Here is a 12259-nt window from a genome sequence, read left to right on the forward strand (position 1 = left end):
GCCAGAACATCGTGTTGGAAACTTTTGAAGGAAAATCATAGATGCTTTTTGCAAGAACTTATGATAGCAGATACTAAGGTGAATCTGTACAATACCTCAAAGATTATTTTAAAGAAAAATATTCCTCTTGTGAACATTATGTCTGTTGCCCTGATGGCGCCTGCAATGGTAGGGCATGTGGTTCATCGCCTTTTAAAGAAAAGTACAGGTATTTGCTGTTCTGCGTGATTCGACAGCATTTAGTTGCGAAAACCTGAGCGACCGTTTGCATCAGTCATTACGATATGTCATCTCTGCTGTCACAAAATTCGCAGTAATTCTCTCAACGATCGACTATTTGCACAGCTGTGTAGAACACGACGAAGAATTCAATCGTTTGATTCTACACACCGAGGTTCGATGGCTCTCAAAAGGCGCGTGCCTCAACCGGTTTGGAATATTCGATCTATACTTGAGTTCATGAAGAAAGATGTAGATCTGAAAGTGTGCCTATTTAAGACCGACATCGCTTATATGACCGATTTATTCGCAAAAATGACATAAATTTGAACTTCAAGGCGACGAGCTCAATTTCATAACAACTAAATCTATTATTTCCGCTTTCCAAAAAAAACTAACTTTATGGAAGCACAATTTTGGACGCAACGAGTTTAGCCAGTTTCCAATCCTGTCAGATCTACACAAGAACAATACGATCTCGTTTGATGACACACAAATTTACTGTCACCTTCAATCTTTGGATAAGATTTTCACAACGTTTTGAAGATATTTTGTCCTGGAAGTTCCTCAATGGTCATAAACCCTTTTGTAAATATTGAATCAGCAAAACTACAGTATCAAGAAGAATTGATCGAAATTTCCACTAACGAGATGTTAAAAGCAAGTTTTAAGAATGGTGAAAACCTCACAGAATTTTGGCTACAGTCTACTATCAGTCGAATTTATCCTGGGCTGTGGACTGTCGTACAAAATTATTAATTGCCTTCCCTTCCTCTTACCTCGTTGAGCGGAGGATTTAGTGCGTAACGAATCTAATAACTAAAAAAAGAAATCGACTCGACATCGTCAAAGAGGAGACTTACGCCTTCATCTCACAAACATTGAACCAAACGTAAAAAAATTGGCTCTGGAACACCAAGCACAACCATCTCACTGATCAATACATTTAAAAACATTTTAATTATCCTCTTAAATTATATTTAAACATAAATTTTACATTTCATTTTCATTATATTCACATTTGTACATATATATATATATATTATATTTATTAATTATTCAATATTAAACTTTTCATGTATAATATTTTTATTTTTATTTTAATGATTTGTGGGGGGGGGGGGGGGGGGGGGGGGGGCGTTGAAAAATATTTTGCTTCTTAGGTGGGCGGCCGTTATGAAAAGGTTAAGAAGCATTGGTCTAGAAGAAGTGTTTGTCCAGCATTACCACATACATTGCGAGAGTTGGGCGAACATTTAGATTTGAATGCGGACAAGTAAGATTAAAATTGATTAATTTAAAAATGACTGATTATAGTAATTTAAGTATCTCCATTTATAGATATCAATGTAATAATTCTACATTTTATCAAGAGTGGATGGTTGACAGAAATGGCAAGTACAAGCGTAATGTTTTGTTGCAATGATCTTATTAGTGCTGTAGTTAACCAAGGCGCCACAGAATTACATGCTGATGGGACATTTAAAGTAGTTCCATCCACGCCTCAATGTCGACAATTGTTTATTCTTCACTTGATCCTACAAAATCACGTAAGATTAAACAGTTATTTTGCATTAAATATTAAAAATGAATCGTAATGTCAATTTTAATGTGCTTTTAGTCCATACCTGTATATTATGTGCTAATGGAGGCCAAAACTGAAGCATCATACAGAAAAGTATTGGAGAGATTCAAAATGAAATACCCAGAGGTCAGACCAGTCTCTATAATGATCGACTTTGAGACTGCCCTACGCCAAGTTTTTGTTGACACATATCCAGAAGCACACGTGTATTCGTGCTGGTTCCATTATGTGCAGGTATAAAATGTAAAACCTTTTCTGAAGTTCCATATTGCATAAATTTATTTTCATGTTCTCACTTGATGTATTTATGAAATATAAATTTAATTTTAGAGTTTACAAAAAAACATAAAGAAAATGGGCTACTCACGTCATATACAACAGAATAAAAAGGCAAAGATGTGCTTAAAAATGTGTGCAGTTTTGGCTTTATTACCTGCACATCAAATTGAAATGGGGTTTCAAGAAATTAAAAACCATGCTCAAAATAATGGAGTATTATTACCCAGATTCTTCACTAATATGTCTAGGTAAATTATATTATACTTGTATAGAAACTACATTGTTATAAAATCTAGTTTTTGTTGAAGTATAATTATTTTAATAATGCTTGTAATTTAACTAGTGATTTAGTTTTTGGTTTACCAGAAAAGGCCCAGATTGTTTTCGGTATATGGCCAACCTCGTCGCACCAACAACAATGTTGAGAGTTTTCACTCCACTCTGAAGCAAACTTTACAAGTTGCTCACCCAAATTTATGGAGAATGCTTGGTGAGTTATTATTTCATTCTTATGAAATCTATAAATCATGAGTACCCAATTACTTTAATGTTTAAATAATGTAGTCAATGTAGAACTTATACAGAAATAACAGATATCATTAATTAAATTAAATTTATCATGAATAGTTTATAAATTCTTTTATAATTAAATTATGGGAGCAATAGAAAACTAAAAACTGTATTAGTAGAATCTTCTGTGTGTGTGTGTGTGTATGTTACATTATATGTAACAGGAAAATTTATTTTTATATCCTAGAATTATATTTTTTGTTTTTCTTCATTCCATACTGTTTATATTATTAAACAAAATTAGTTATGAAATTGAGTGAATTAAATAATAAATAAATGTTAACTACTTAATGAAAAATAAAATAGAATAAAATATAATAATATATAATATTATAATCAATTTAAATTTTAGATCACCTCAAAAGTATTGCAGTGAAACAGCATATTGTTGTCTCCCTATTAGCAGCAGGACTAACGACAAGTAGAAGTATCAAGTTTAAACATATTTTGAACTCTATGCGTATCAAAAATTCTATAGCTCTACTGAGTACTGGGGTCATTACAATAAAGGAGTTTTTGATACAATGTTCACACTGCACCGATAGATATTTAACTAGAGAGCTAAATTGGCATGATGCTATCGATGGTATGTACCTGTAAAAAAAAAAAAAAACTATTTAAATATTTCATGAATAGAGCAACTTTTGATCAATACTTTTCAATATCTAATAACTTAAAATACAATTTTAAAAATTACTATAAAATATCAAATAAAATGTTCAATTAATGAAAAAATAATATTATTTATAGTGAGTAGTAATCACACTATTATGTTTTGATTAATTTTTATATATAAAAATTCTATGAAGTACACAGATCATACAGTGTTTGCCAAAAATGAATTAATAATTTTTGTTCAAGTAAATCCAACTGAGAAAATTGATCAAATAAATGACCTTCTTACCTACATTACACTTAGTAAATGACAAATAAAATTGTTATAAATATTAATTAATAATTATTTATAGTTAACAAAAATTACAATATATACCTACATTATGGAAAACAATATTGATTTAATTCACTGAGACTTTTATAATAGATTCTGACTATGAGATCCAAAATTATGATATACCAAATGCACCCATTCCAGCTGTTGGAGATGCTGCAGGTGTAGTTGGAGATTTCATTCCAGTTGCTAAAAGGAATATTGAACAAGAAGACAATAACATAGAAGGTAATATCTACATCTACTTCAAAAATAATATTTTTAATTTGATTTGTGTAGACACTTACCAATAATAAAGTAGTTATCTCTATCAAAAAAAACAATTTTTTAATTAGGTACCTTGTAAATTATAACTAAATCATTTATTTATTACTGGATTATGATGATATGGACTTCATTATTCCTGAAGATAGGGAATTGGATATTATAGCAACAGTTTTAGAACGATACCGACGAGGAAGAAGAAATACCTTTTGTAGAAGTTCCTCCAAATTTAGTGGGCATAAAGTGTTATGTGTAGATTGTGTATCACAGTTACAAGCACAACGACGCCCACTCTGTAACAATAATTTTAATATGGCATTATGTATTTGGTAAATAGGTACCTAGGTAAACATTATGATTTCCACGCTGTCGTTGGTTTAACCCCTTTCTGCATGAATTAATTATTTTTTCAAAAAAAAATAGGTGTATTGATTTGGGTTCAAGATGACATAGAAAAATGATTAAAAAATATTTTGACCATAATTAACTTTAAAAAAGCCTTAAGTTTATTTATCTAACCCGTTGAAATGCTGTTTAAATTTATATTAGGGAATTTGAATTTATCCAGATTATCTATTTTTTTTTAATTAGGCATAGGTAAATAGTAATTAAATTAATTAATTAAAATTTTTTTTTTATATATGCTAAATATATTATAATACCTTGTTAATTAGTTTAATTATTCACTCAATAAGTGAGAAAAATAAAATATATTATTTCACACTAAAATTTTTTCTTGTTTGTTTTTTTTTTTTTTTTTTTTAAATATATATAAATCTTTTAGAATTTTATTAATAATTTGATTTTACAAATTATTTTGAATTTTCTTAAAAATTGTTTTTTTTTTTTTTTTTATATATATATAAATCTTTTGATTTATTAGTTTTAGTTTTATGTGGTAAAATAAAAAATTATCCTGAATATTTTTATAAACCTGTTTTTATTTTTAATATAACTTTAAAATATATATAAATTTTTAGTATATTTGTTTCACGTGGAAAAATAAAAAATCCTCCTAAATACTTTTATAATCCCGTCTTTATTTTTAATATAACTTCAAAATAAATATAAATTTTTAGTATATTTTTTTTTTTATTTTTTTTTTTTATTAGTATAAATCTTTTTTTAAGATTTAATAATTTTAGTTTTTTTTATGTTATTTTAAAATGTATAATTTTTTGTATCTATCTCTTATAAAATATGTAAGTATATAATATGATGTATAGGTTAACTGTCTAATCTCTATAGTGTACTTGATCAATTCTCAGTTTATTTGAAAAAATAAACAAATGAACTAAACTTATGTTGGATGCCACTTTGTAATAACACAAAAATAAAAGAAATTAAAATTAAAATGTAAAAATATATTAAAAATCAAAATAAAAGGGTATAAGTTATGAGTATGATGTGGCCGGACTGACACAAGGGACACAAGCCTTGTATGTAAGTCCGGTACTAATAAATATTGAATGTACTTGTTCTTGCGTTATTACCTTCCTCCTGTTCTTCGGAGGGTTCTCGAGATCGTGATTCAAGAATATGATCAAATACACCGTATGTAAATTAAATAGTAAAAGATTTCGTACTGACAATAAGTATTTAGGGCATGCACCTTACCTGGTTCGCCGCGGTGAATACCTGTAGTACGATCCTCAGAGAAAGATGTAAGATAACACGAGTTGCGATACGATTTAAGGAAAACTTAAATTTAAATAAGAAAAACAACACTGATTTATCTTAGAAAAAGAAAGAAGTCCAGCTGTCGCTCGCAGAGTCTTGTGTTATGGGGTGCGTGATAGGTTTTGGGAAGAGCTCCTGCTCGTTTGTCTGGTGCGCCTGCACTCGATAGTTTGGCTGGTGCTCATGCACTGACTAGAGAAGACGACGTGTTCAAGACAGCCAGGGTCCCCGATGACAGAGAGCCTCATTGGACCATCCCTTGTCTTTGGTGGCACACGAAAATAGGTCAAACGCTTTGTGCCATATGGTCGCAATAGCGTTTGGGTTCCCACGTGGCCAAACAATGTAGATCGTCTCTCTCGTCAGTGATCAATAGGGATTATAGGTTTTTATTGAAGGCTATCTGCGTGCGACAACTTGACCGTTACTTTATTTAACGAAATGATAAAATATACAATAAATTATGATGTGTGAGCATATCATTACAATATAACTGTGCTATCATACTCAATTTCAATTTAAGCATGACATATGTTGTAACAAAAAAAAAGTGGCACCAACTAAGCTCATTCATTTTTGAATTATGTCATTGATGATGATTCATTACATTCTTATTTTATTATTATTAAAAACAAGAAGTCAAAATGAAATATATCTCAATTAAGGATACGATAACAGCGATTATCGATAATAACTAATATACAATGAATGGTCATAGAAATTGGATATTGGACCTATAGAATCTGAAAATCTGTGTATTATCTTATTTACTTATCTTAGATACATTTTGACTTCTGGTTTTTTGTTTGGTTTTATAAATTGCCCAGTAGCAGTAAATTGAACAATATTTAAATGTTAATAAGTCACAAACGATAACTCAATTAAAATACTGTAAACGTTAAACATATTTTTCAATATGTTTCTAATAGGCTATTTTTAATTTTTCAAAATTGAATCAAATTTCAAATTTATTATTTTCCTACTATAAAATAAAAATAAAAATATTGATTAGATTTCAAGTTATTTCATTTGTCAGAACTCCGTGGAACACTCTATTTATATATTTATAATTTAGATGCATATTTATTACTATATACAATAATAATAATAATCAATAATAACACACACACACACACACACACATATATAATTAATAAGTTCTTAATTAAAATTCATAATTTTGTACAGATACATTAAAACTGACCTCATATGATGTTTAGGTAGTACAAAATAATCAACGAATATAGAGATTGCGGTACCAGACGGCGAACAAGAAATGGATGTGGAAATTGTTGAAGTCTAAATTGATGAGGTCATGGTAGAGGTAGAAAGAACCATTGGCGCAACCCAATTAGAAGTCTTTCCAGATGACATTGAGGTTGTAGATTTGCTGCTAGCTGATGCTGCAGCAGTATATGAATTCATGGATGTATTCGACGTTTTACCACCAGACGTCGAAAATGAAGTCAGTGTATATTTCACATTTAATAAAATAGATGACATTGATTTTTACAACTTTGTTGTTTAAATTACAGTTTATACCGATTCCCAGGGTGCTCTCAGAGCACGTGTGCCCGTAAAGACAAGAAATCAGACGAACAACAATACTTTAGCAATTGCTGCGTTTTCTGACCTCAACCAAGACGTTTACCAGGTCGGGGACCAAAAGTGTTCACTGTTCATGGGAAAGTGTATCGCAATATTAGTAATGGCATTGTCAGAAATGAAATGATGGCCGAGTTACTGTGAGTTGTACTTTAACGAATCTGGGAAGTCAACCGATTCGAATGGCAATAACACGCCAACCGCAGATCAAATAACGGACTTGAGGCTAACGTCAGAGGTCACCAAGTAGAAAATGAGTTTGTTGTGCCATACAACCCTTACTTGCTGATCAAGTATGATGCGCACATCAACGTTGAGGTGTGCTTCTACAGTGAAGAGCATAATGTATCTGTACAAATACGTGTTTAAGGACATGACGCGGCTACCTTGGAAGTTTGGAATGGAAATGAAATAGGTGAGTTAAACTTTGATTTTACCAATAATTCTTTAACTAATTGTTCAGTTATTTGTTTTTACATACCACCTATACAATATTTTTATTTTTAGACTATGCCAATATATTTAATTACAATTGTATCAACACTGAAATTTAAACTTATGATATATATATAGATAATATATAAATTTCGTATGACAGAGTAGAGCAACAAATTTAAACATGTAAATATTAACAGAAACATATAGAAACATAAAAATATATAATAAAAAAAAGGCTATATGCTATAAATTAATGTCCAGATTTGGATATCATTTAAGTGCCTTTGAATGAATGGATAGGGCATTCAGTTTATATATGGGGTATTGTTTAGACAATAGACCCCATGGAAGGTGTAATCATATGATGTTTGAATGGAAATTACATACTACTCCTTCATGTGACTGTGGGAACGACAAGCAAACTTATGATAACTGCTACAACTTCATTCGTAATGATTATACTTTATTTAATCAATTGATATATAGAGTCACAAAATATATTGTTATTTGATACTTGAGATTATCAAGCACAAACACCTAACGTTTCATACTGTACATTACAGCTATATATGAATTATATTGTAAAATGTATTTATAAGTTGGTTAATAACATTAAGATGCATAATACACATTTATTTTCTATTATTAAATTTTTATGTGTTTAAAATAAATCTAATTCAATGTCTTAAGATTGGAAGCGGCGATTTATTAAGGGGTTGTGTATAGGCAATTTCATCATTTATACGCGTTACGCAGTGTGTATGTGTTAGTAGTAAATTATCATTAGTGTGTGTGCGGTTCATAAACTGTACCGCCACCTTCCTCTTTGTCATAGTCACATCATTATCACAATGTTATTTATAGTTTTATTTCCATTTTATAATAATAATGTGTATCCGCTATCGCATTGAACTATTATATTTCGTTGTAGGTACATAATACGTAATACATTTATACCTATTATATATTATATTATACGTGTCATTGCTGCGGTCGCGCATTTTTACAAAAGTGGCTGTTGTTATAAAAAAAAATAGACTAGCCGACTATTATAATAATTAATAACCAATAAATATTAAATAATACTAAATACTACAAGGAAATGATTGTTTTTATGAAACATTAACTTAAAAAAAATTATAAAAACATTTGAAATAAACAAATAAGTGTAATAAAATTAAAAATATAAAAGATTAAAAAATGAGTAGGAACGTCGTAAGTTTGTTATGTTTTTAAATATTGTGGATTACATATTTCTGGCAACATATGGTCCAGGTAGAATTCTGACAACGTCATCTCCATCTTATTATTCCAGATATCATCATCACGTTCAATTTTATGTACACAAATCCCTATAACAATAATTACAAAATCTTACAATAATGAAATAATAATTATTAGTACATACAGTAAAATGTTTACCTTTTGGTGTCCATACAACAAAGTAGCAATATTTTCTGTTTGTTATATGCAACTGTCCTTGTACTTGGAAGTAGTAAGAATGGTTTTTTTTTAAAAATAGTTTACCCGATTGCATATCCATAAACTTTAACTTTTTTGCTTTGTGTGCATCTTGGGGAGTAAAATTTTTTATAGAAAATGGACATTTTATCTCTATTATTGAATCATCCTCAATAAGCCCATCTGGTGTTGCTGCCAAAAATGGCAGATGAGGGTCAACAAACAATCCAGCTGGGGCTACTTTGTATCCGAATAGCTTCTCAAATTCGTCCTTTGCAATAGATTCAAATTGAATCCCATATCTAATTTAAACAAAAATGTTAAATTATTAATTTAAGTTATTTTGCCTGGTAAATTCAAAATTGTGAACTTTGGTTTTCGTTGAAATTTACAGTCCCTACCGTAAAAATTGTATTATTGACAACAAAATAAGGAAATAAAATAATATTAGTTTTACTAATTATTTACCATTAAAAATTACCTTGTAGCAGCAGTACCATGAAAATACTCTGATTGGTATAAAACTGAGATTACACTATTTTTCCTGGAAGTGGTTTTTCGTAATTTACAAATTTTCCCAAAATTGGACGCAGTTAACCTTTTGGACCTCTCTTTTTTCCATTCCACACAATTCGCCTGTTCAACTGTTCGACGCTGTAATTCGTCAATTTCAACCATATTTAATTTCAAATTTGTCAACAACTCTAATTTTTTTTCTTCAAAATCTTCACGCGACATAGGTAACGTCTGACAACCTAATTCATCATTCACAGCTCCATAATCGGCGTCCGGTCCATAAATAATTTGTTTCCGTATTTTAGGACTACAATTTTTTTTAAATACATTATGATTTTACTATATTGTTACCTATACTTTATACTCTATCAACCTATAGATACTTAATTACTATATTAATAATGTTATTACTTAGTATTAGTGGACAATTTATTGCTAAGTCGACGTCTTTTGTCGAGTCTTTGTTTTATTTCCTTAGAAATATATTGCTTTGTATATTTTCCCGGGCTGAAGTTAGTTACTTTTTTATGAAATTTTCTGAGATGATAAGGGCCATAATTATATGCAGATACTGCGGTATGACAACGGACATTATATGAGCCTACATTTGTAAAATATATAGTAAATAATAATAAAATTATATACAATAGGATATTGAAGCACTACAAAATATATAGAAAAAATTGCTTTGGCTCAAAAAACTCATTTATAAACAGAAAAATTCCAAAAAATTAGTTACCTCTAAGAGAATAGTTGATACGTTTTCCGCCTACATACTTAGCAACTATACTATTGTAGCCTTCAACACAATTGTTATTGACATGGTGAATTAAACTATTAGCGTGATAAGCTACCAAGTTTATAGCTGCCATTAAATCATTCCATACACCACATTCTTGTAATTCAGGGACAAAATTATTTTCATTTGCTTTTATATTCTCACAGAAATATCTGAACAAAATTACAATTTTAGACTGTTTTATCAGGCACACAAATTAATTCAGTATAATGCTTACCTGTCACATCCATCATGGCATCCAAATACATGAAAAGGTCCATTCAAAATATCATTTTTCAGTAACTTTACTTTTTCATTGAGTGAAATATTCATTTCTTTTCTATATTGTATAGCCTTCGTCACAGCAAATCTGTAAGTAATATAACATAAATTAAGAGTTATAATCATTTCTAGTACTGTTTTTAACTTTTAAGTGTTTACTTACCTTAACCTCAATAAATTAGCTTTTATTTTGGTTCTAATATACCCGGGAACAACATTATCAGATGAACACTTTCTTTGTGTAGAAATTTGTCTAATACGATTAGAATAATTCCGTAAAATATGGTTACTACATTCAATTTTTTGAACTATTATATCATCTCCGTAAGGTTTCTTTATTCGTAGTTTTTTAATAATGCTACTGTCACCATCTCCAATAAGACTGTTGTAAATTAAATTATGGGTTTCAATACTTTGGCAAAACCCATCCACGATAATATCACTCTCCATAGCAGTCGATGTTCCAGTCCAGTTTTTGTAACATACGTGGGTGGAGGGCATTTTTTTAAAAAACTCTGCTTTTTGACATATGGAACAATACTTATTACGAACTCCAATATATAGCACCTTTTTGGTTTTATATCCAACTATACAAGCCTGAACAAAATCATTTTTAACATATCCAAATTTTAGATTCTGAGTATTTTTAGATTACAAAAAATTGGTTTTTTTATATATTAGAATTAACTTAACATTTTCTAACTAATTTTTAAACTAATAAACGAACTTATTTGTTGTAAATATAAAACTAAGAACACTTACCACTCCAGATAGCGCATTATAATTGGAACGATAGGATCGTTTAGACCAAGCTCCGTCAGCTACTACGGTTATCATTGGGATTCCGTCTTTATTTACATCTCCATTTTCGTACGCGATCATAGCTTCTTCTTTCGCTGCTTTTTCAGTCGCCTCCCAAGATATGTTTTCCATTTGCTTCCCTACTTCTTCGTGAAGCTTTTGATATGTAGGATTAGACAAACATGGCATATTTAAAGTTGCGGAAAATTGCTCAAGACTTGAAAAACCTTGTCCAGTATTTATACTAGATACTACCATTGCCAAGTTAATAGGGATGGTTTCTTTTGGACACTCTGTACCAACAATTTCTTCTTTGTTACATATTTTACATTTAAAAACAAACTCACTATAAAATCCTGAACGAGTTTCTTTTATCAATTTTAAATCTGAAAAAGTACAGCTAAATGGTTCATGCTTTATTTTAGAAATAGTGTCAAAAACATATTGCATATCTACAATCCGTCTGCCATGAATTAAGCATACCCTAAAAATGTGTAAAAAATTTAATGTACAATTTTAGAAACCATGTGGTAGGTAAAAAATATTTTAATAAATATAATAAATGCTTTGGAACACGGCCGTATACTCTTATCATAATTAAATTATAATTTAATTTTGATTAGATTTATCTTAGAAAAAATAAATGTAATATACATATTTTATAACTCACTCATCTTTTGGTTCTTTTTCATTTTTGCGGTCAAATATGACTGATCGATCAGATGAATCTAACATATTCATATGTGATGACTCTACGGTCTCTACGTTATTACTTTCACATCCATTATCATCATTTATTTCTTCACTAAATAATAAAATCATTATAAATAAT

General features: G+C 29.7%; 1 protein-coding gene and 2 pseudogenes across 1 annotated transcript; 2 read left to right on the plus strand and 1 right to left on the minus strand.

The window, feature by feature from the left end:
* The first annotated feature begins 789 nt into the window (after positions 1-789).
* On the plus strand, positions 790-4199 carry LOC112592789 (annotated as a pseudogene).
* Positions 4200-7277: 3078 nt separating this feature from the next.
* Positions 7278-7921, plus strand: LOC112592786 (annotated as a pseudogene).
* Positions 7922-8813: 892 nt separating this feature from the next.
* On the minus strand, positions 8814-10689 carry LOC112592787. Its single transcript, XM_025336938.1, has 6 exons — positions 10583-10689; positions 10306-10517; positions 9993-10167; positions 9532-9873; positions 9012-9352; positions 8814-8941 (listed from the first exon to the last, which is right to left on the minus strand). The coding sequence occupies exons 1-6, from the start codon at positions 10675-10677 to the stop codon at positions 8814-8816; spliced, it is 1293 nt and encodes a 430-aa protein (XP_025192723.1). The 5' UTR covers positions 10678-10689.
* Between the last annotated feature and the right edge of the window lie 1570 nt (positions 10690-12259).

The sequence above is a fragment of the Melanaphis sacchari genome, unplaced genomic scaffold, assembly GCF_002803265.2.
Source record: "Melanaphis sacchari strain LSU unplaced genomic scaffold, SCAv2.0 Contig193_pilon_pilon, whole genome shotgun sequence".
Classification (NCBI taxonomy): Eukaryota; Metazoa; Arthropoda; class Insecta; order Hemiptera; family Aphididae; genus Melanaphis; species Melanaphis sacchari.

Bases quoted from the DNA above. Each gene is read 5' to 3' on its own strand.
- LOC112592787 (XM_025336938.1), bottom strand. From the start codon at position 10,677: ATGAATATTTCACTCAATGAAAAAGTAAAGTTACTGAAAAATGATATT. The intron at 9,874-9,992 runs GTCCACTAATAC...AAAAAATTGTAG, and splicing joins CGTCGACTTAGCAATAAATT to TCCTAAAATACGGAAACAAA. The intron at 9,353-9,531 runs GTAATTTTTAAT...TGTTTAAATTAG, and splicing joins CATGGTACTGCTGCTACAAG to ATATGGGATTCAATTTGAAT.